General features: G+C 32.2%; 1 protein-coding gene across 4 annotated transcripts in view; it reads right to left on the bottom strand.

Moving 5' to 3' along the window:
* The window catches only part of DACH1 (dachshund family transcription factor 1), a 428,780-nt gene that overhangs the window by 120,057 nt on the left and 285,197 nt on the right, over positions 1–23,526 (bottom strand). For 2 of the 4 annotated variants that reach the window (XM_035296525.3, XM_035296528.3), the window contains exons 4-6: positions 16,116–16,271; positions 15,539–15,711; positions 2,348–2,483 (exon numbers count right to left, since the gene is read on the bottom strand). In XM_035296525.3, coding sequence (XP_035152416.1) covers positions 2,348–2,483; positions 15,539–15,711; positions 16,116–16,271 — 465 coding nt within the window. The remainder of the gene's footprint in view (positions 1–2,347; positions 2,484–15,538; positions 15,712–16,115; positions 16,272–23,526) is intronic. The other 2 variants (XM_008984114.5, XM_002742585.6) reach the window with 1 other exon arrangement.

Below are 23,526 nucleotides of genomic sequence, written 5' to 3'. Positions count from 1 at the left end.
ATATAGTAGAAATTGCCATTTGGCAAACACCGTTAATAATAATTGATTGCTTCAGACATCAAGGGATAGATAATTCTAAAACTAGTGAGTGGAAATTTGGTAAAGAACAGGATATTTGCATAGTCTTAAGATATTTTGTCACAACATACTCACTATCCAGAAAGGTAAACAACAGCAACAAAAAGTAATACTGTAATAGAGAAACCTGGTAGTCACCACCTTAAGAAAGTGATAAAATTATTGCTGGTATTGTAGAAATGTGTGTCTCCTGAAGTGATTCACTAAGAAAGACACACTATCACAGCTGTGTGATTCCTGCCAAACATCCATAACCTATGTCTAATCACATAAAAACTAAACTGAGGAACATTCTACAAAATACATGGCCTGTACTCAAAAAAAGTATTGTTACTGAAAGACAAAAAGGACTAATAAACTGTTCCAGGTTAAAGAATACTAACAGAATATGAGAAATAGTTGTAGTGTGTGATCCTAGATTGGCTTTTGTACCAAGAAAAAAAAATCTTGCTTTTAAAAATATTGGTGGGAAAACCAATGCAATTTAAATAAAAACTGTAGTTTAAATTTTAGTACCATCATATTATTTTCCTGATTTTGGTCATTTTTCTTTTGTTATTAAAAAAATGTCCTTGTTTGTAGAAGATAAATGATGAAGAGTTTGAGGTAAAGATGCATTTAATTTAGGATAGAAGGACTAGGTGACATTATGCCTTTATTGAGATATCACTTTCAGACACCTTCATGGATTGATTGATGAGGTAAATCAGGACGACAAGCACATAAGAATGATTTGTATCTGAAAATTTTCTGTAAGTCGAAAATTAAAGTATCATGTTAGAAATGAATATACATATATGTGCACATATATGTATACATATGTGTGTGTGAATGTGGATGTATTTCCACTTCAACAATTATGATATCCCAGGCATACAAAAATGTATTCTTTGTTTCTATCAAAAATTTTAAAAATAACATAACCATTAATAAAATTATGTGAATGTGTAACAAAACTCTTTCAAATCTTCCCCAAGCTGTCCATCATTTTCATTTTATTAAAAAAAGTTTTTTTTCTCTAGGACAGTACCTTTCCAATATCTTATAATGAAACCAATATTTATCATTAAACTTCTGATTCTAGTGTCAACATATCGTAAAAATATACAGTAAATATTTTATTTGAAAACTATTTTAAAGTAGTGTATAAAGCTATAAAATTAAAAAAATACGTTTCAGGCAGGCCAAAGCAAGTATATATATTTGGTATTATGTTGAACTATATAATTGCCAGTAATTGACTATCTTTTATTTATAATTATTTACATAGCATTTAACTTAATCTTTAAATTACTACTTCAATAACTCCCAGATCAACAATTTTCACATTATGCATACATTCCTTTATAATCTACAAAGTCACTTTCTAGAAAATACTTTCCTATTATGAAAATATTCTCAACAACCAAATAACTTAAATAACTTTTGTGTAATTAGACAAAGTTTATGCTATGAACGTAATTTCATAAAATAATGGCTAAGTTCTGAAAAAGCAAGATAGATCAGTTTTATGAACCAAGTTATTCTCTTTTAACATAGTCATCAAAAGAACAATCTGATATTATTGTACAGACGCAAAATTATCTGTTAATTGGATGGCATTTTAACTTTATTCTTAAATTTTTTGGCCATAAGGACCAAGATTAAATATTATGGAAAATAAATACAGCCCTACTTCTCAAATTTTAATAATAACAACAAATGGCAATAGTATGCATTATTGATTGTTACTAATTCAAATTCTCAAATTAGGCTAATTTCAAATTCTTTAATCCGTTGATCACCAGAATGAATTAGAAATGTATGCTTTTTAAATTTATTATTCTGAATCTGACTCATTTCTCTTTGTGGATATCTCCATTAACACAAGAATAAAATTTAAAACTTAGTGAATTACCAAATGGAAGGGTAGGATTTGAGGAATGATCTTGAATAATCCATAAACAGTGGACCTAGATACTCGGTATATGAGAATTGGTTGTGTTTACTTCAGAAACCAATCTAGAAGGTTACTTATTTTCTCTGTTTCATGGCTCAAATCTTTATACGTGGCATCAAAGAGAGGAAATTTATATCAGGACCTGTTAATGTTGTGTCATACCTCATGATATTGCAAACTGGGAAACATAATTTTGAGAGATGGCTATTGCTACCGAGCTTCAGAACATGATCCATCTGAGATCTATTTGGAATGAGGGCATGTTGATTAGAAAAGCCAGCTGAACCTAATAAAGTTTAAAATGGTGACAAGTAGAAGTATGAGACCTACGGATTCTGTCAGAAGAGCTCTCAGTCCGTGCAGGGGAGCTGGACACGCTGCTGCTGCGATGTGATGATGGGTGACTGCCAGGCCTTCTGCCCTCCTCCAGAGAGGGGGCAGGTGAGGGGCTATCCGGAACACGCTCCTGCACCACCAAGGGAGGGAAGGAGGGAAAAAAAGAGGTTAAATACAGTGGATTTTTACTTAACAAATGTTGGTTTTTCTAAATACAATAAGATATGTAAAGAGAATAAACACTTTATTTCATCAGCATTTAACTAAAAGACATGTTTATCTTGAGCAAAGCCAAATAAAGTAGAAAAAGATGATTTATGAAACTGGTTCTACAGGTAAGCATGACTGTAGTCATGGCAAATGTCAATCCACTCTGGAAAAAGTAAGCCCTAAGAAGAAACCCAAAAATATCCATATAAGAACCCATTAGACAACAAAGAATTTGGAGAATAAAAGATTATTTATCATTTTGAAGAAATCTTTAAATATATTCCCTTGTTTCTGCAAGTATCTAAAGGTCACCTAATAAACACATTTTCAACATGACTGACCATAATAATCATACCAGAAGAGTTTTTAACAGGCATTCCATCTGGGCACTGCTCTGGACATAGTCACATTTTAAGGCATCGTGGAAATGGATTATTATTTAATATTGGAATAATTTTCTTTGATTTAAATAATTTTCAGAATACCTACCACACCTAGTTTCAATTCAACCACACAAATGTATTAAGGTCAATTTGTGAAATATGCATGAATTGTGTCCCAGGGAAATTTGGTACTGTGTTTCCTCATACTCTATTTTATGTCAAAACTCTTGTTTTCTCCATACCTCCATCTCTAAGCTCTGTCCATTCTCCATTATACAAATATGCAGGTGGATTATATAAATGCCTCCAATTAGCTATTATAAATGGCATTACAGATTAAGAAAGAAGGTACCCATTGGTGAACATTTTCTACTTTGAGCAACAAAATATACCTTCAGTTATTAACAGATACAGGACTTGATGAACTGTCTTTGCAATAATTAATAAATAGTTAAAAGTCTGGAAGAAAACTACATAAAGTATGTAGATGTATAATGTACTTATGAGTAGTAAGTACATTATTCTTTATTAGGGTGAAAATATGCAAATATGACATAGAGAAAAAAGTTATAAAATATAATTGACTTTTAGGAGGCTCATGTTTCCAAAATGTCAATGTTAATATGGAAAACAAAGAGAGGAGTTTCCAGGCTTTGTACTGCCAGTGAGAATGGTGATCATGCTCATCTTTGGTCAAAGTGATTTTATTAGCAACATGATGGTCTGAAATCCTACTGCACATCAGAATCACCCTGGCAAGTTCTTAAATGTGCTTATGCTTCAGTTTGACTCCAAAGATTCTGGTTTACTGAGTATTATGCTTAATTGTGTCCCCCAAAAAGATATGTTGAAGCCCTAACCTTTGGTCCCTATGAGCATGAATGTATTTGAAAACTGAGTTTTTGCAGACATAATTAGTTAAGATGAGGATTAGGATGGCTTCTAATCCCACATGATTCATGTCTTTACAAGAAGATGTGAAGATAGGAGGAAAGAATGTCATGTGAACATTGAGGCAGAGATTAAATTTATGCAGCTTCAAGCCAAGGCATGCCAAGAATTTCCAGCCCCTACCAGAAGCTATGGAAAGACAACTAAGGATTCCGCCTAGAATCTCAAAGGGAGCATGGTCCTCATAAACTCTTGATTTTGAACTTCTTAGACTCCAATAATGCAAGATAATAAATCTCTCTGGTTTTAAGCTACCCAGTTTCTGGTTCTTTGTTACAATGGCCCTAAAAAAACTAATACACTAAGTCTAAAATAGGACCCAGACTTCAGTATTTTTTTAAGGCTCTCCCTATGAGTTTAATATGGAGCTAAGATTGAACTGTACTTTCGTCATACTCTTTTAATTTTTCAATGGTCTACACTGCCGATAAACATCTTCAGCAGATATGCTGAGACTTCATTTTGGAAAGCATGACAAATAAAATGAAAATAAGCAGAAAAAATAGCCAAGGACTTTCCCCAAATCCATGTAATAAAATGGTTTCCTAAGATATATTCAATGAAATTAAAAAAAAAAAAAAGAAGTGCTATGAGAAACTTCATGACAAAACAATATTGTAAAGAAAGAAAAAAAGTCAATTAAATGTTACTCTCAAAAGTTGCAATGCATATTAGAATCTTGTCATAATGATAATGTGTTGAACTTTAAGAGTTTCTGGATAGGACTAATAAGTGTTTATAGGCTTCTGTAAAAGACAGTAAACCCCCACAGAAGGCAGATGTATTGTTAGTATTATACTAAAAATCATTAGTCCTTTACCTTAATAGATCAGAGGTTAACAATTAAGTGCTTTATTTTCTGCAAATAGCAAAATTGATATGTAGGTAAATATAAGCAACAAGCAATACATTTTCTCCAGCTCAAGATATGTAGGATTTTCACTTGAAATACTGCCAATATGCAAATAAGAAAAGGGGGAGGGAGAGAAAGAAAGAGAGAGAGAAGATGTGGGGAGAGGAGAGAGTAAACAAGGGGGACAAACAAAAACACATACACTCCATACATTAAAATTTAAAACTGACTTGTTCAGAGAAGTTTGTAGCATGCATGCATTTGTAACACTCTAGAATACAAAAGAAAGGTACAGTACAGTTTGCAGAATAAGATATTTTGAAATCTTTATCACAAGTGGCATGGAAAATGAACATATTATCAGTTATTTTTCCAAACTAAAAAATGAAGCATGTATGCCTCCAAAATGTCTAAGGCAAACAAATGTCCAAAAGTTTTTAAAACACACACGTATATGACTTAAAAGATCAGAAACTTCACATCTGGATGCCAAAACTTACTTCCTATCTTCTAATTATAATTATCCCTAAACTATAAAGAAGCTTCAAATGACAATATGCTCATATCAAATCATTGTGATCACAAATCAAAGGATAATCTTGGCTTGTGTACAGCCAAGCCATAATTCAAAAGTTGAATTTTGTATGGTTTTGAAGTATTTGTGCACTTACAGAGGATGCATTAATAAGACTATATGTAGAACTTCTTTTAATTTGTATAAATATATTAAGAAACAATACTGCAGCTAACTTCATACGTGCCCAGACATACACTCTTAAAGTCTAACCTTGCTTTCTTGAAATTCTAATAGAAACATACAGTTTGTCTAGGCTTTAGAGCTAATTCCTAATACATCTAACTGCTAACACTTGGATTACACAGAAATACATAGTGCGTATTTGAGAAAATGCATTGCTATATTATTGCAGGAATAAAATTTTCTAAAATAACCACTCTTTTATTCAAAAGGTCACTCACATCAATACTTATCTATCAATAAATTTTAATGCTTTTCTTAATAATGTTAGTGATCTTTCAGTGGCATATATTTGGCTGAAGAGACACAAAGTACAATACTGAAATAAATCCATCTTTTTAAAATGATTTTGCAAGTCTGATATTCCTGTCATAATAGATTTCCTAGTGATACTAATGGAAGGCATGAGAATATAATTTTTCTGAGATATTTAACTCATTAAAATGCTTCAATATTAAACACATAAATTTCTAGAACAATATTATGTCATGAAAATAAGTCCTTGTTTATTTTAACATTTCCCATATAAGTAGAAAAATGCTTTATTAGTCAATGTACTTAAATGTCAGTTGTCTATGATCATCCCTTTAATTCATGACTTGTTCAGTTATTCATTTACACATCCAAAATGCTCTTAAAAAGACATAATATACTAAGTAAAAATAAATTAGATTAAAATTGTTATGTAAAATGCACTTTAACAGCATAATTTAAAGCTCAGTAAATATGTATAAGTAAAATTATAATATTTAATTTAGCTTTAACTTAGTTTTGCTTTTATTGCAGTTTTGTGTTTAAGAACAAAGGATAGGAAGACAATAGTTAATACTGTTATTTGAAGAAAATATTTTAATTTATGCAAATTTTTATGATTTAAAAGCTTAACCATTCAATTGAAACTTTCTATAAATTGAGACACAACATATTCAGTCATTTTACTTAATGTATAATTTCAATCTTTGGAACATAATGTATTGTTCTTTGAAGAATTTCATTAAAGTAAAATCCATTGAGCAAGTAAGATTTGAATACACTGTTGCAAAATAAATTAATTTATTTCAACAGCTTAATTCTTTTATCATATTTATATGCTTGCCTTTCCAGAGTATTCTATAAGATGGAGAATAATGGAGACAGTAAAGAATTGCTTAGGAGGGAATCTCGTAATTATGACTGAAACAAAATAGATAATGAGTTTTATTCAGACATAATAAGAAAGAAGCAGTTCAATGTCTATAAGAAAACTATGTAAACTGGATTTATCATTTCATTTGTGTAATACCCTTTAACCTCCAATATGGGTCTAAAGTAGCACAGAGAGGAAAAAGATTTAATTTAATACTTCAACACACTGCTTTATAGTCCTGCATCAACTCCACCAATCAATAAAACACAATCTTTTGCAATGTTCCATCTTTATAAAACTTGCCACAATAATAAATGAAAATTTAAGAGGAGTAGTCTTTTACTGAAAAAAAGGGTCATACTAATAAACTAATAGTAACAGAAGAACAACAAAAGAAAAGTCCTGTAGGATAATTCAGAATCAAAAACAGAATCTAAAAACAATGTACTAAACTTCTAAAATAAAAAGTATAAAGTGTTCAGTACTACACTCAGTGATTAAACAGTTTTAAAATTGCATTATCTCAGCTGCCCCCCTCCACCTTAAAAATGTGTTGTATTTTATCAAATTAAATATTTTCTTAGGGTAAGAATAATCACAACTCATTTCTCTAAAGGATTATTTCATTTAGCTTTCATTTATTTTGCTCTCCTTTTAATTCCCTTCATTTTTTATGTTTTTCAGTAGAGATTCTGTAACTGAATATGATCTAGAAGTGGGGAATCATATTTGTAATATTAAATCTTACCCTTTTTGTTTTGTTTTGTTTTTGAGTTAGAGTCTCGCTCTGTCACCCAGGCTGGAGTGCAGTGGGACAATCTCGGCTCACTGCAACCTCCACCTCCCAGATTCAAGCAGTCTTCTTGCCTCAGCCTCTGAGTAGCTGGGATTACAGGAGTCTGCCACCACGCCCAGCTAAGTGTTTGTATTTTTGACAAAAGGGGTTTCACCATGTTGGTCAGGCTGGTCTAAGTGATCCTCCTGCCTTGGCCTCCCAAAGTACTGGGCTTGCAGGTGTGAGCCACTGTGCCCAGCCTGAACGTTATCTTCTTGTAACTTTTCATCTATAAAATTGATGAAGTTGATCAGCACTTTATATAACCAAAACTTTTGAGCTTTAAGAAAACTCTGACTTAAATTCATTAGTTCAATGAGTATTAACTGAATACTTACTATGTACCAGGCAGGAGTTAGGCTCTAGTTATATAAAATTAAGCAAAACTGACAAAAATTATTTTCCCCATGGAGCATATACGATACCTGGTTAATGTTGTTAGTGAAATGCAACATCATTCACACTAAGGGTGGTGTTCAAATTCCTTTTCTTTGGAAAAATGTGCAAGGACAGATAACAGAATTGGAATTCTGTATTCAGAAAAATGCTTAAAAGTACTTTCAAGAGATAGTCAATGATGCTAGCATGCTGACACCTGATGAGGACCAGGCAGCCCTAATCAAAACTCCGTAGCTGAGGAAGCCCCAAACAATATTTTCATAGCTTTTTAAAAATTTTTGATTATGGAACTCAATAAATAGTCAAGTTTTCTAAGCATAAAACTGGCAAGACCTGGTGAAACAACTTAATATAATCTGAAACAGATTAACCTTTTTCTCCTGTTCTTTCCGAACTTACTCATTGGTGGTAGGGGACTATATATTTCTCAAGTTCGTAGTAACTTTTTAGGTTGCTAATTGATAATATAAAGTTACTTTAAGCAGCAAAATAAACTCTTGAATCAGGAATTATATAATTCAACCCCATCCGATAATAAATGCTAGCATCTTATTTAAAAGGTAGGACTTCTTCCTTTACTACAGCCAAGGGATATAGAGGTGAAGGAAGAATAGCAAGGGAAAAAAAATAAGTTCTGATTTGACCAGCACTGCCTTTAACTGGCATCAATCTCTCTGGGCATGGTAAATGTTTAAAGTTAACATTTTACCTAGTTGAGGGACAAATGTATGTTCTTACAGGCCACCACCACTATGAGCCTCTCACCTGCTGTTCCCTGGATGAGTCTAACTCATCCCTATGTTCCTCTGTCTCTTGAGTTTTTGGAGGCTTGGTTCAAGTTGATGTGGGGGTATGACTACTTCACAGATGGTGTTGCAAGCTTGTAGAAAGAGTGTAATGTCTGCTTAGTTGCCTTTTATGATGCCAGCCACCATTGATGATCATGACCGCAATTCATCATTTCATTAGGGCTTGCAATTTCCTACACACTTATTTGCTAGATGGTTTCTATCATCATAAAGTTGCCTCATGAATCACTTAGCTATTTTTAGGTTCAGTTTGTATGGAAAAGGCAAAAACAATGCTCGATCCCTTCCATTTATTTATCTTTTATTTAAGCCTTTAATTATCCATTAAAAATATCACTTCCCCCAAAATCCTCCAAATGTGAACAAAGAGTTTATTATTTTAGTATTATCATAAAATCATGAATTTAAACATGTGATATATTTCAAGGCCTTGAGGTTCCATTAGTTGTGATGGTGTTGTAATACTTTCTTTTTTAGGTTAACATACTTGTTCATATTTAATATCAATATTCAAATAAACCTAAAGAGAACATACTTAATTATTTTTTAAAACAAAGTAAAGGAACATAACATAAATTTTTGTGAAAAAAATTTATGTCTAAAAGTGCTGCATACACTTGGAGACTTTTATGTTTGTACAAAGAATAAACTATTCAGTAACTAAAAACAAACATAAAATATATGACGTCACATTGCTCTAAGATTTAATCTACTTTCAGAATTAGGTCACTCTGGTTGTAGTTTTCATAATCTTTTAAACTTCAAGTAGTGTCCTATTTCCTAATATAGAATTTTAAGAACTTGCTTTAAAATACTATTACAATTATAAATTGCATTTTTCATAGTTTAATTCTTTAAATGAGAATGTCCTAAAGTCTCTCTCTGTCTCACACATGCACACACAGAGACACATAACAGGTCAGCAAAGAAAATTAACAAATTTAAGTCATATTTCCTGTATTCAGAAACCTGTAATGTGTCATGGGAGGAAATATGTATATCCAACAAAATAGAGTAATTTGCATGTTGTCATGTTTCTCAAAAACAATGCTACGTTATTGCTGCAAAAAAAATCAAAAAATGCATTAAAAATCTGTTTTGCATACAATGCACTACAAACCCCAAAAGTCCTTGATTAAATGAAAGCAGTGTTTATATTAGGTAAAATGGGCAGAACAAAAAAAAAAAAATAGAGAGAGAGTCAGAGGGACAGAGGGTCTCACCATAGAATTGTGACTATATTTTGAAAGCTTGACAGGGATTCCCTGCAAAATTCTAGAACTTACTTTTAAAAAAATGATTATGGATACTTGGAGTGAAAACAAAATAGTAATATGATTAAACTAATGTTGGTATAGAAAAACTTCCAAATATTATATAAATAGTAATTTAATCATTATATCAACCTGATAGGGTAGTATTGTTATTACACACAAATACAAATATACTAAATAACTTGTCTACAACCACACTATTTGGAGGTGATAGAACTGAAATATAAACTCAAGTAGTCTTCCTTCAGAACACATATGCTGCCTTTCTTCCTTTCAATACTACTTCTATTTCAGCAAGAACCATCTTTTTAAAATCTTTATAACATTCTGGATGTATTAAATAAAAACTAAGAAAAATATTGATTCATTCAGGAGAATTTGGGGTTATATAATGAATGATACCTAGAGGATCAATTAATAGAACATTCCAACCTATTAGGAATTCTCCAATGACAAGAGAAATTGATCTCTTGATTAATATTGTTTATTTTAGTCAGTCATTTAAGGTATAAAATTTGGAAAGGATACAAAGATGGCATAAATAGCTAACGTGATAGTTTGAGATGTTAATACTCCAACGTATCTAAAGACCCTAAATCAATGGAATAGAAACTTAAAAACTTAATGTGGGTAAATAAAAATTCCTAACACATATAAAAGATGAAGAAAAATTGGCTCAACAGAATTTTATGTCAGAAAGGCATAAAATTTACTGAGTCAGACATTCAACTACCAAACAAAATCTTAGGAACTATAACTAGATTTATAGACTGTTGTCCATATTGAGGTTGATGTCTAGTGTCTCTTTACTGCAAAATTCACTTCTAGAGAATTGTAAGATAGGTAATGACTTAAAGAAAAAGAAGGCAACCAAAAAGATGAAGAATGATCAGAACAAATTAGAATAACTGGCCAAGAAAACAGAAATACTATAGGTACAAAAACAAAGGACTTAAATATGGAAATGGCTATAACCCAGAAGAATTAGTAGACATTTTTCTTCCAAGAAAATATAACAAAGAAGAAGCTATTGAGATGCAAAATTTAATTTGATTAATGAATATACTTCTCCATCTTAAATTTGGTGAAAATAGATTAGGCTTTCTACAAAATCATAGATACATAAAAATGAATGAATAAGAAGGAATTATTTCTCCATTATGGGGGAAGCTGGATTACATAACATCTCAAGTTTATGTTGCTTTGTGTTATATGAATGTTAAACAGAAAAAGTGTATGGGCATCACTGACACATAAGAAATTAGTATAGGTTCAGTTTATTATAATTATTTAATATATCCCTACAGATATTTAGGGAGAGAGAGAGGAAAAGTAATTGTGTATATATACACACAACTGGTTTAATTCGAATTATTATTGTCTAAAAAGTGTATGTCTGTTTCCTCCTCAAAATAATCTTGATTAGAGGCCAATACAACCAGCCACAGGAAGTCTAAGTTCAATACTTTCGCAGACTCTTTCACGGAGGCTTCCATTTAAAGCAAATAAAAGTGGGAAAGTCAGTCTTCATCTATCTAGTTTTCTTTTCTTCAATGCATTTAATTCTTTCAACCTTAAATCCTCAATTCTTTTAATTTTTTTTTCTACTTGGCTCTGTTGTGTTTGAGAGTTTAGTTTTAACTGCTTCAATTATCCATAGCCTGAGATTCATGTGGACTTGGCTTAATCAAGGGTCTAACACAGGTATCAACAAACTTTTTTGGTAAAAGGTCAGGTAGCAAGTATTTTATTCAACTCTGTCTTTCTACCTGAAAGTAGCCATAGACATACATAAATTGAGATGTGACTCTGTCCCCAAAAAACTTTATTTACCAACACTAAATTTTGAATTTCATATAATTCTCATGTATCATGAAATATTTTTCTTTTCATTTTTTTTCCAACCACTTAAAAATGTGAAATGACTGTTAACTCACAGGCCATAAAAATCAGCAGCAGAATGGATTTCACCCACCATCAGCAGCTTGGGAATTCAAAGCTTACTCCATTTCATGTACTGGGATTGATATGTTAATGAAAAAATTTTTGGAGCTCTTTTACTTCGTAGAAACAGCTAAACAAAAAAATATTTTTAACATACATAACTCTGAGAGCTATATTTTTGCTTCTCTTTTGTCCTACAAATTCTTATTTCCATTTGCATTCAGGTTGAATTTTAATTTTGAGTCTTGTCATTACTCTAAAAAAATGTAAAGGGTACATTCCAGCACTTAGAACATCTCTCAAAGTTCTGTTTTCTCTTCAAAGGTTATTTCTCCAATTGCTTTATAATTCCTTCATATGGGCTCAATATATTCTTTGATATTGAGCATTTCTTTAACATTTTATTTTTCAATATACACATATTTTAAAAAATAGTTGTGTTACTTGTTAATTAGAATTCTTAGATGAGCTCCTTTTAATACATCCTTGGTTGTCAAAATTTAGATAAGTAGGAGGAAGAAGTTGAATTTCCTCTGGAAGAAGTCTATAGAAATAATTCAGGACCAAATGAATGGGAAGTCAGAAACATTCCTGTGTTTTCTTAGATTAAGTTTAGGAATGGAAAGGAGTGGGATATTCAGAGAAAGGAAGAAATTTCTGTAACATCTCACGTGCAACTGACCTACATACTTATTAATAGAATCTTCCCAGTGAAACCAATGTGTAGTCCCTATTCTAGTTACCCACATGTGTCCACTATTGTTGAAGGTGACATAGGAGTCAGCTATTTTCTTCGAGGAAAATAAAAACTTCCCCCAGGCCAGACGCGGTGGCTCACGCCTGTAATCCCAGCACTTTGGGAAGCCGAGGCGGGTGGATCACAAGGTCAGGAGATCGAGACCATCCTGGTTAACATGGTGAAACCCTGTCTCTACTAAAAATACAAAAAATTAGCTGGGCACGGTGGCGCATGCCTGTAATCCCAGCTACTCAGGAGGCTGAGGCAGGAGAATTGTTTGAACCCAGGAGGCGGAGATTGCGCCACTGCACTCTAGCCTGGAGCCTGGCGACAGAGTGAGACTCTGTCTCAAAAAAAAAAAAAAAAAAAACTTCCCCCAAACTAAACTTAATTAACATCTATTAAGTGGGTTTACTAAACATGCTTGTGCTATACAGTTGCCCAATATATACATTTAGACAGGTTGATTTATTAAGTTGTTCTCTCTAATACTTAGAACTTCTTAGAGGACCTATTCCTCATCCTTAGTGTCTGAGGCCACTCACTTGATATTTATCAGGTCATGCAGATGTCTTTAAGCAACTAAAACTGTTAGAATTATCTCATACCTTTCTTGAAATGTGTTTACTTTTAATAATCTCTATCTGTCAGTGTCAAATTTGAAGCTATATGAATGGTGTGTCTCACAAAATAAAGGCACCATGATAAAAATGGGCCTTTCAGCTCTTCCACAGCAGCCAACTGAACTTCACTTTGATGTTGGAAATAAAAACTATCAGCTTTTACTTTCTGTATTCATTCTCAATTAGAGCTACTGTTCCCTATTTGACTGCTACTGTTACCATTTACATCAACACATTCAAAATCCACAACTTCCTTTAATCTGCATTTAACCAAGTTTCTGAAAATATTTGCACCAAGAGAAGAAGTGGGATATAACTATGACTTAGTAGGTGTTGGCACATATCTTACTACATAAAGCAGCTTCACTTTATTCTTTTTGTGTGTTTTCTTCCTTTCTCCATTAATCCCCCTCCCTTCCATTTCTAAACTTAGTCTAAGAAAACACAGGAATTTTTCTGACTTCCCAATCATTTAGCCCTGAATTATTTTCTATAGATTTCTTCCAGAGGAAACTCAACTTCTTCCTTCTACTTATCTAAACTTTGACAACCAAGGATGTATTAAAAGGAGCTCCCCTAAGAATTCTAATTAACAAGTAGTACAACTGTTATTTTAAATATGTGCATATTGAAAAGTAAAATAAATCAAGTATATAGATAGATGCTTTTGGATACAGGAATAAGTAAACCATCTCTCCTGCAAATATTAGCTACCGATCATAACTTAGACACCCATTATGACTTTAAACTGCTAAAATCTGATCTTCCATAATATGTTTGCCTTATTTATTAATGTAAATCTTATCTAAGTGAGAGATTTTAAATAGTCACCAGTTTTGAAAGTAAAAATTACATAATTAATATTATGAGATGATTCTTTACAGTAATCATTACCATTTTTTAATGAGATTAGTCATATCATATAATTAATACTTAGTACCTTGTAACATTTGCTTAATGTAGCCATTGACTACAATGATGGGAAGACTTAGCTGGTTTTTCCCTCAGCCAAACTCCTCTTCTAGGTAATTTTAATGAGTGAGGCAATCAGAATGCTTAATTCTCAATAATACCTATTGCCAAACATCATCATAAATTAAATAATACTGTGATATCTCACCTATTGAATCATCCAGTAACAATCTTCCTCTTAAAGTTATTTGGAATAGAGAAGAGTTTTCAAAGATCTTTTTTATCAGTTCCTTGGCTGATAACAATGTGGCACTCACTGGCATTCTTTCAGATGGATATCTTTTAGTAGTTGATCTGGGTCTTCTGTGAGACCTTTTGTTATTTTTTCCTCTGGTATTGATACTACAGAAAATGACCAAAGCATCTGGGACACATCTGTGTTTTTAGAGCCATTAATATAAGAATAATTCTTATTTGCTTATTACTCAACATTATATAAAAGTAGTAAAACAGGGTCTTTTACATAAGATGTGCTCCAGAGGCTACCCTAAATTTAAATGTATTATATTCAGAAAACTTGGATAATTAAAAATGTCAAATAATGATAATGCAGCCTGAAATATCTTTTACTTCGTTTAAAAATTAATAATTTATTCTTAATTTTTTTGTTATTTTTTACTCCTTAGCCAATCAGATGATGCAGGTAAAATATTTTTATTTAAACACATTTTAAAATAATATGAAAGAAAAAGATATATAACACATATGATGCACACACATACACAGATACACAGGGATAGAGGAGACAGAATTGTGTATATATGCACATATGAAGTTTATATAGCAATAAAGTTACCTTCAGTTTGGTGTATTTTTGAATTTATGGAAACTTCCAATTTTACTATTTCATTTAGTTTTTACAATATAATCCACTGGACTATGCCTTTATTAGATATTTACTAGAATCAGGAAGATTGAGGTACATGCCTAAGGTGACAGAGCTAGGAAGTGGCAGAATTTATCTCTTCTGGTCTTCTGATTCTCCACACATAAAAGCTTGTAACACCACACACACATACCCACAACTACTCAGGTAAGAACACACACAATGTAAACTATATCATTTAATGTCCTATGCTCTTCTCTATCTTAATAGATATATAGAGAATTTAAAGCAACCCTAGCCTGCCTAAGTAATGTGCCCCTGGGGCCACTTGCTGCAAGTGATTTTTTTCATAATCTATTTATCTATTTCGTAATCATTCACTTAGCTTTTCAGAGTTCAAATTTGCTTATGGAATAAGAAAAGAGGATTAAGAGATCGTAGCTTAAGATGAACATGACAAAATAATTGTAGAAGAAACAATTACCTTAATAACGGATGTCTCAACTCTGGATGGGGGACTCTGAACTTGTGCTGCTGCCGCCATATTTGCAATGGTGCTGAGGTGGTTCATCTGGCTCATTGCCATGGTGACAGATGCTGGAGGTAGGCTGACAGGAATTAGAGGGTGGGGCATCATCATAAAAGGAAGTTCCAGTCCTATAAAAAATGCACATATATCATCATTGCTCTGGAGGACAGAAATCATTAAAAATGGAAACATACAAAAGTTTTCTAATACTGGTAGTCAAATAAAAAATATTTTTTCCTCTTTGTATGCAAAAATTTCACTCATTATTCTGAGAAACTAGGCTTACAGCTATCTGGTTTGGTGTAATGGTTTATCATTTCATGACTTTTCCTGTGTTTAATACAAATGGTCAATTTTTTGCTATATTATTCCTATAATCAGTCTGAATCTTGCTTAAAATACTAGGATTTTTTTTAACTTATCCCAATTGGTTATTTAAATATAGTATATCTTTTTATTATGTCCTATTTTGCCAACTGATAATTACAATTTAAAAAGCTACCATTTTTAGTGCTGAAAAATGCCATCATACCATTTGGCAGAAGGTGGCTCTGCTGAAGATGGTTGAGAGGATGACTAATTGGAAGGCTACGTGCTCCAGGCATACGGGGGTGGGTGACAGAGGCCTGAGGTCCCTGGGATGGGGAAGAGGGCAGTGCTTCCTTATCCCAGGAACCATCACTGCTGCCTGTGGGGAATGAATATAAATTACTTGGATATAATATTATTCCAGATCTTCCAGTGACTAATTTAAAATGAGGATTTAAAAATATATATCATATTTGGAGTTGGCAACCCGATTTCTAGGGTAATAAGTCAAAGTAAGTAAATTTCACCTAAGCCGCACCTTCTTTTTGATTTTCTATTTCTTATATAGGACCTCAAATTTAAAAATAAAATAGTAATATTTCTGCAACATTTAATCTAATGGTGGAATCTAATATTAAATGGGCTCTATTATGTAACTAGATAATTAATTACTCCTTGGAACTGAAACACACTAATAGGTATAGAATGCAAAGTTATCCTTGTAGTAAATGACTTTCTAGCCATCGAATAAAGTGCCTAACTTCATTACACAGCAAATCCTAAAAATGGAACCATTAAATTTCCAGCTTGTTTAGACACTGTACAGAGAACACAAAAGATCACTTTATACAAGATAATGCCAGAGCAAAAATTAAAGATGCATGCATGTGTGTGTGAACAAATACATCACTTGTTTTCAAATAAAGAGAAACACATTTATGTCTCCACGTCAGTGCCACACATCTGAATTACATTTCAGTATTGGTGACAATACTTAGATTTAAATAGATCATGAAACACCCTTCTAGAATACTCCTCGGAAGATGTTTATAAATCATTTCAATTTAGATGTGCTCCTAAATTAAATTAATTTAAAATTAATTTATTCCTTAACTGAATCTGTTAAATATATAAACTATCCACTTAAAAGAAATTTCCAGAATATCCCTATCAGCTCATGAGTTTTTAATTTCTTAAAAAGAAACCTTATTTTCATATAATATGCATAGAAACAGCAAAGTTGGTAAAACTCCAACTTAATGCTTTACTCTGCTAAAAGCCCCATTGTAAAATCTCTACGACATAGTTTTTAATGAAGAATACTTAGTTACTGCCATGATTTTTTTTCCATTTACTTCATGAAGACAGTTAAGGTTCAATATAAATTCAAACTCATTAGCTCAATACTGTCTGGATCTTAGAGTAAATTGTTCAGAAGTGGGTAATGAAAACTCAATTCAAATTCTTCAGCAATCAAACAAAGCAATTTTATTAAACAATGAAAAGAATCAATTAAAATGGATATCTTTATTATCTTTATTATTTTACAAGAAACCATGACAGCTTTTGGTTTAAAAAAACTTTATAGCTTCATACAGAAATGACTCACATAAAAGAAATTTCTCCAGCTTGCTCCTACACTGTGATATAAAAGTTCTTTTCATATTCACAGATTTATACACCTTATTTCTGTTCTCATAACTTTTTTGACACTTATCCCAAGGTACTAGTCAAATGTGCAAGAACTATAAATAGATGAATTTTCCAAATGTATATCAAGATATTATTATTATAAAAACTTTAAACATCTTCTTTTTACATTGCCTTTATCAAAGAATGTGCAATTTTTTATTACAGGCTTAATTCACAAAATATGTGAAATTTGATTTGCACAAATGTTATGATTCAGCATTGATTTTACCTTGTATGTTATCAGTTAAAACTGACTATCAGTATAAAGAAATCATGCTTTGGAATAAATATTATTTTAATACAAGAATTGCACTAGAAATTTAGAAATAATAAGTAATTTTCTCTATATTTTATACTTCATTTAAAATCTCCAACAAATGTAATGATTATATTTTCAAAGTAGATTGCATATTTGAGGATAATTAACTAAAATATGGAGTGGAAAAATATACATTCATTAGTTTGGATTCAGTTTGAGCTCCATTTACACCTATAATCTACTTCTGTTTTTCTGTTCACTTTAACTAATTTCCCCTTTTATCGAAATCCTTATTGCCAGGATAAACAAATAAATGGAAAATAGTTATTTCTGCAAATACATTTAAATTTCACTCATATCAGTAGAGATGCAAATAACTCTGTTTTTCACATTATTGAGGTATAAAATATTATCTTAAAATTCTGATTAAATCACCCTGAACACAGACTACAGACGAAATGCTACCCATTTTTATACCTGTTTTTGTGTCAGAGATATCAGCACCTTGTGCACAGGTAAATATCAAGCATTCATATGTGAATTTTCCCTAGTGAATTTCTAACACTATATTGGGTTTCCTCACTCCATAGAATGCTTCTAGCCATCTCTGCCAATCATCATTTGTTAAATACTCATGATGTTAGCTCATTTGGGTAATAAATAGAGCAAACGATTAAGAAACTAAGTCTGATGAAAAATATACAATATATAACTAAGTCAGCTGTAAGTGATTTTTGCATTATTTATAACATCCTTTTCATCTATTAGCATGAATAAATAAGAACTGAAAATAGGCTCCTTCAGAAGACATGCCCATAGTTATTAAGTGGATATTTTCATCATTTTGCTTTAAGCCATTGTATAGCACAATATAAACCAGTATATATGTACTACACTTACACACAAATATATATATACACACATAAATACTTTTAAAATTCATGTTTACTCTTAAGACTGCAAGAAACAGCAGCAGATTCAATATATAAGAAACTTCTAATATTTGGCCAGGGGAGATAGAAACAGAAAAATACTGACTTACTTCTTTTTTCTTTCACTTCATCATGGAATACAAGGATGACTCCTATAAAGCCCTAGTGTTCCCAAAGAACATATTCTAATTGGGGCTCAAGAATTAATACAAAAACTCATAAAGTATGCTAAAAATATAAAATGGCGAAGAGCCAAGGAATACAGTCACGAATTAATGGAAAGACTCAGTGTATCAAACTTTTTAATTATTTAGAAACTATAGCCATATTTTAATGTTGAGGGAGTGGGACTCAGGAGAGAGGGTCTCCCACACCTACTCTTAAATACACAGTGGAGAAGCACTGGGACAGGGCTGAGACTGGACCACAGGTGCAAGCCAATCTGTATCCTGAACAGCAGAACACACAAGTACTTGCAATATGATAAAATCAAGGGATAGAACTATATGCCCCATGAAGCCCAGCTACTAATTTCATTGTGTGATTTCGGTAGAGTAGAATGAACAAATATACAGCTTTGCAGCAGCTAGTAGTGTGTACATGAATGTAAAAAGGATAGTTGAAAATAACACCTGATAACCAATTCTGTCACCAGCTAAGGAATATTATTTGTATATTTATATATCTGAAATAATTTGCTTTATCTTGCTTAGTTATATTGCTATTCAGAATATACCAATAACTATATATTAAAATATATGAAATTTATATATAAAAAGTGATTGTGTGTGTTTAGTTTTTCTTTTGTGTAAAAGATATGTATTCCTCAAGGATAAGCAAGGTTATCTCCTTGCTCCTACATTTAATGTAACTGAAATTCAAATACGTAAAGACTAAGTGTGGGAGGTCCTCTCTCCCATTAGTCCCTCCTCATTCCAACATTAAAACATAGCTTCTCAAAAACAATAGTTTGATGCAACGTCTTAGTCTTCACGGGCTCAGACTTTTTTTCTTGGCTCACCCTCACTTGATATTTCTATTGCATTTTATGATACATCTTGTATGAAGGACCAGGTTTTAAATGCAGAAATATATCCCTAAATTGTGAAAGCCATCCCTGCTCTAAGGGTGCCAGATTATTGAATAGTCAGAAATGATGGGCTACAAATATAAAATAGTTTTTGTTTTCCTCTAATTACTGCCTTCAAAAAAGCTTTGTCAAGGATCCCTATTCTGTCCCTTAAGAGGCTTGAGCATATTTTGAGTATAATAAATTCATTCTTGCTAACTGTCATCTCTGTTTCCCCATTCCCCCAGCATTAGCCATTTCTAGACTTTAGGTATCTGGAAAACAGAGGCTTGCTCAGCTTTTCAACCATTCTGTCTTCCTTCTCTCCTTCTTCTGGGTAATAGGATAAAGATCTCTTGCTTCAATGGTCCCTGCTTAAATTCTCCTGCACTGCAACTTCTGTGGCTGTGCCTTTAGGCCACTGACATCTTTCAAGTGTTAAAAGCCTAAATCTAAACACTTCCTTGGTAGTAATGTCTGATCCTTCAAGGGAATCCTTACTGGGGAACCTTCTAACTGCACAAGTCCCTGACAGTAGAAATGCTCCATGCTCATCTAAGGTCCCTAAACTCCCATTGCCTCTTGATACTAATGACCTCCTCCGGGTGTAGGTCCTCTTGTTCTGATGTCCACTTTCTCCAGCCTGCTCCCTCTCCTCAGTTCTTTACCATCACCCCCACCACCTGCTCCCAATCAGCACTTCACACCTAAGCAGAAATCCAGCTACTAAATGAAGTGGAAGCATCTGCACTCTTTGAGTAATTCTCTTGGAATTTCCCTCCCTTGATCTCAGTGAGGAAGCATGCTCAAAGAGGGATTACTAAACCACAGCCATACTTATCAGTTGCTGTACTTTCACTAGAATGATCTCTTCAAATCCCGTCTTATAAATGAATGTTCATAAATGAGTGTAGTCCATTCTTATAAAGGAATAAGGTGGTTGTTTGTGGAGTCTGGAGTGATAGTTAAGACAGCAATGCTAATTCGGTTACTATTCATAAGTACCAATTGCTTTTCACTTTCTTTAAAATGAGGGGACCTGACACCTTTGTTCTCGTTGAAGACCACAGGAAAAAATTTTACTTAATATCCTGTTGCATAAACATACACAAGAAAACCAACAACAAATATGGCTATATTATAAATCAAATTTTAGTAACTGGTTCTTGTAAATAAAGTGAAATAATGGGAAAGAATAAAGATAAATAAAAGGAAGCACAATTTTTAGGTATGAAAGGGAAAGGAAAATGTTTTGAAGAAAGATATTGTTAGTTTCTCTTTACTAAAAACACAATAACAATTTTGAGTGTGTGTATGCATGGCACTAATTATAGTCTTAGTCCAAATAATTATATATATTATTGAGTTTTTTCATTTCATTCAGAAATATATCCAATAAGACATAGGTTCCCAAGGAGAAGTCCACAGTATTTCTATGCATTTTAGATAGAAAACACATAAAACAATAAAACACAAAATGAAGGTGATCTGTAAAATATAAATGCCTTTTAAATTACCATGCATTATAATAGTAAAAATACCTTTTACTGCATTACTATCATTTATACCTAGGTGACATGTAACTATTTGTTAAGATTTTCCCACAGACTGACCCTGATAAAGGAGGCAAATCTCAAAGGGACTAACGGTCACACCACTGCTTATTGAGTGACACTGATACATTGTGACAGGAACCTGACATTGTCAAGATTCGTTTACAATGAAAATGACGGCAAGAGCAGGCATTTACTCCATACCATTGGAGACCACTTAGAAGGATGTCAACTCCATCTTAACAATGGTAACAGAACTACTAAATAAAAGTAACTACTAGTCACAGGTGCTACAGATGTTCAGCTGTTACTTCAGAGGTAGGTGAGAGAATAAACATGTTATGATCTTTTAGTGGATTAAGTTCACTCTATTTAGAAAATGATATAAAATGTCAGCAGTAATGCTAGTATTTTGCATGAATTGTGGAAACAGTCCTTTCATGAGAGTTATTGTAATGTAGCCTTTGAATATTCTTTTGGATAACTCTCTGAGCCCAGTTGATCTACTTTAGGATATAAAAACACTGAAATCTCCTGATGCTTTGGTTTGACTTCATCATGCCACTAAAATGAGAAATGAAGAAATCTTTTAGGGATATAATTAATTAGGGACACAGTTTAAAATGTTCCTGTTTAAATGTAGTCATTTAGCAAAGAAAATGCCACAAATGCCTCCTAACTGGTATTGCAAAATAATGCCCACAGAGTAGGTCAGCAGATGTATCATGTTTGATTGGGAAGTTCTGGGGAAAAAAAAAGGAACACATTGGCTTTCATGAAACTAATTCTGCTTGGCTTAATATTCTTACATCAATTTATTTTTTTCTTGAGAGAAAAATAATGTTGCTATAAATTCTAACTACTCAATTACCTATAAATATATCCTTTAGGAAAATGTTATTTTCTTATAAATAATTAGATATTTTTTTCTTTGGTTATCTATCATTAACTAAATCTTACCTGTGTTACTTGAATGTCAGATACAGTTAATTAGGAATGTGAAACTCTTGCCATACAAGGGGACTTTTGTCTTACATATGATGTTTTCTTTTGAATACAGAGATGTTTTGATGTATTTTATTTTATATGCATTATTTATAACGTAATACCAATGCTATTAGTGTTCTTGGACTCATCAGAACTTTGCTAAACCTAAATTTCTTCACTTAAGATATTTCTATTGCCCTATATACTCCACAATGGTGCCGAAAGTAACAATAAGTGAAATTGTACAAAGTAAACACAAATAAATGGAAACTAGAACTGCTTATTTTTAAATTTTGGCTGAATATTTTTTTTTACCATGGCCAATGATTGTTGAACTAAAGAGAACAGGAAACAAACCGTAAAATCAGATCTGATATCCAAGTGACTAATGTAAGATGAAAGGATACTTAATGAACAGGCAGACATTACTAAAAACAATTTCTTTTTTATCCTGAGAAACTTGGATAATTAGGAAAAACTAAAATAGCCTTAGGAAACTTAAAATAGAAAATGGTTTCAATTTTAAATAGCTTTCATTTTGGAACTCATAAAATTCATTAAAGTGAATTTCTACATATAAATAATAATGTTTCATATATTTTTCCTTATGTCATACTAAATTTTAGAAAGTTTTGAGGTAACTCAAAATAAAAGAAGTAGAGTAAGTATTATAAAGATAAAATGTCAAATACTATATGTGCAGAAAAGAGAGATAATTATATCAGAAAACACTGATTTTTGGATGCCATTGTTGTCTTTGGACTCATTAGCACCATCCTCTAAGTGTTAACCAGGCAAAATAGATCCACACACCAAAACAAAACAAACGAATGCAGATTCAAATTAGGTAAACAGTTACATAGATTTTTGTAAAGAAAAAATTAGTAGCCATATTAATTAGCATTGACTAAATATTAAGGTGTCTTGTAAATACTGACTGTAAGCTGAGTGTAAGCAAGAGCCAAGTGTTTGTAGTCTCTGGAAATGAGACTGGAAAAAAATTGGTTAATTTCTACAGCTTAAGTATAATTTTTTACAGATAAAGGACAAAGTAGAAATGACCACACAAGGGACATACTTTGCTATCTAAAACATATTCATACAGTTCTTCAAAATAAAGCAGTTTGGTATAAAATATCTAT

Source organism: Callithrix jacchus, chromosome 1 (genome assembly GCF_049354715.1).
Source record: "Callithrix jacchus isolate 240 chromosome 1, calJac240_pri, whole genome shotgun sequence".
In the NCBI taxonomy this organism is placed as follows: Eukaryota; Metazoa; Chordata; class Mammalia; order Primates; family Cebidae; genus Callithrix; species Callithrix jacchus.
Note: the sequence above shows the minus strand (reverse complement) of the source record. Positions and strands in the feature narration are given on the sequence as shown.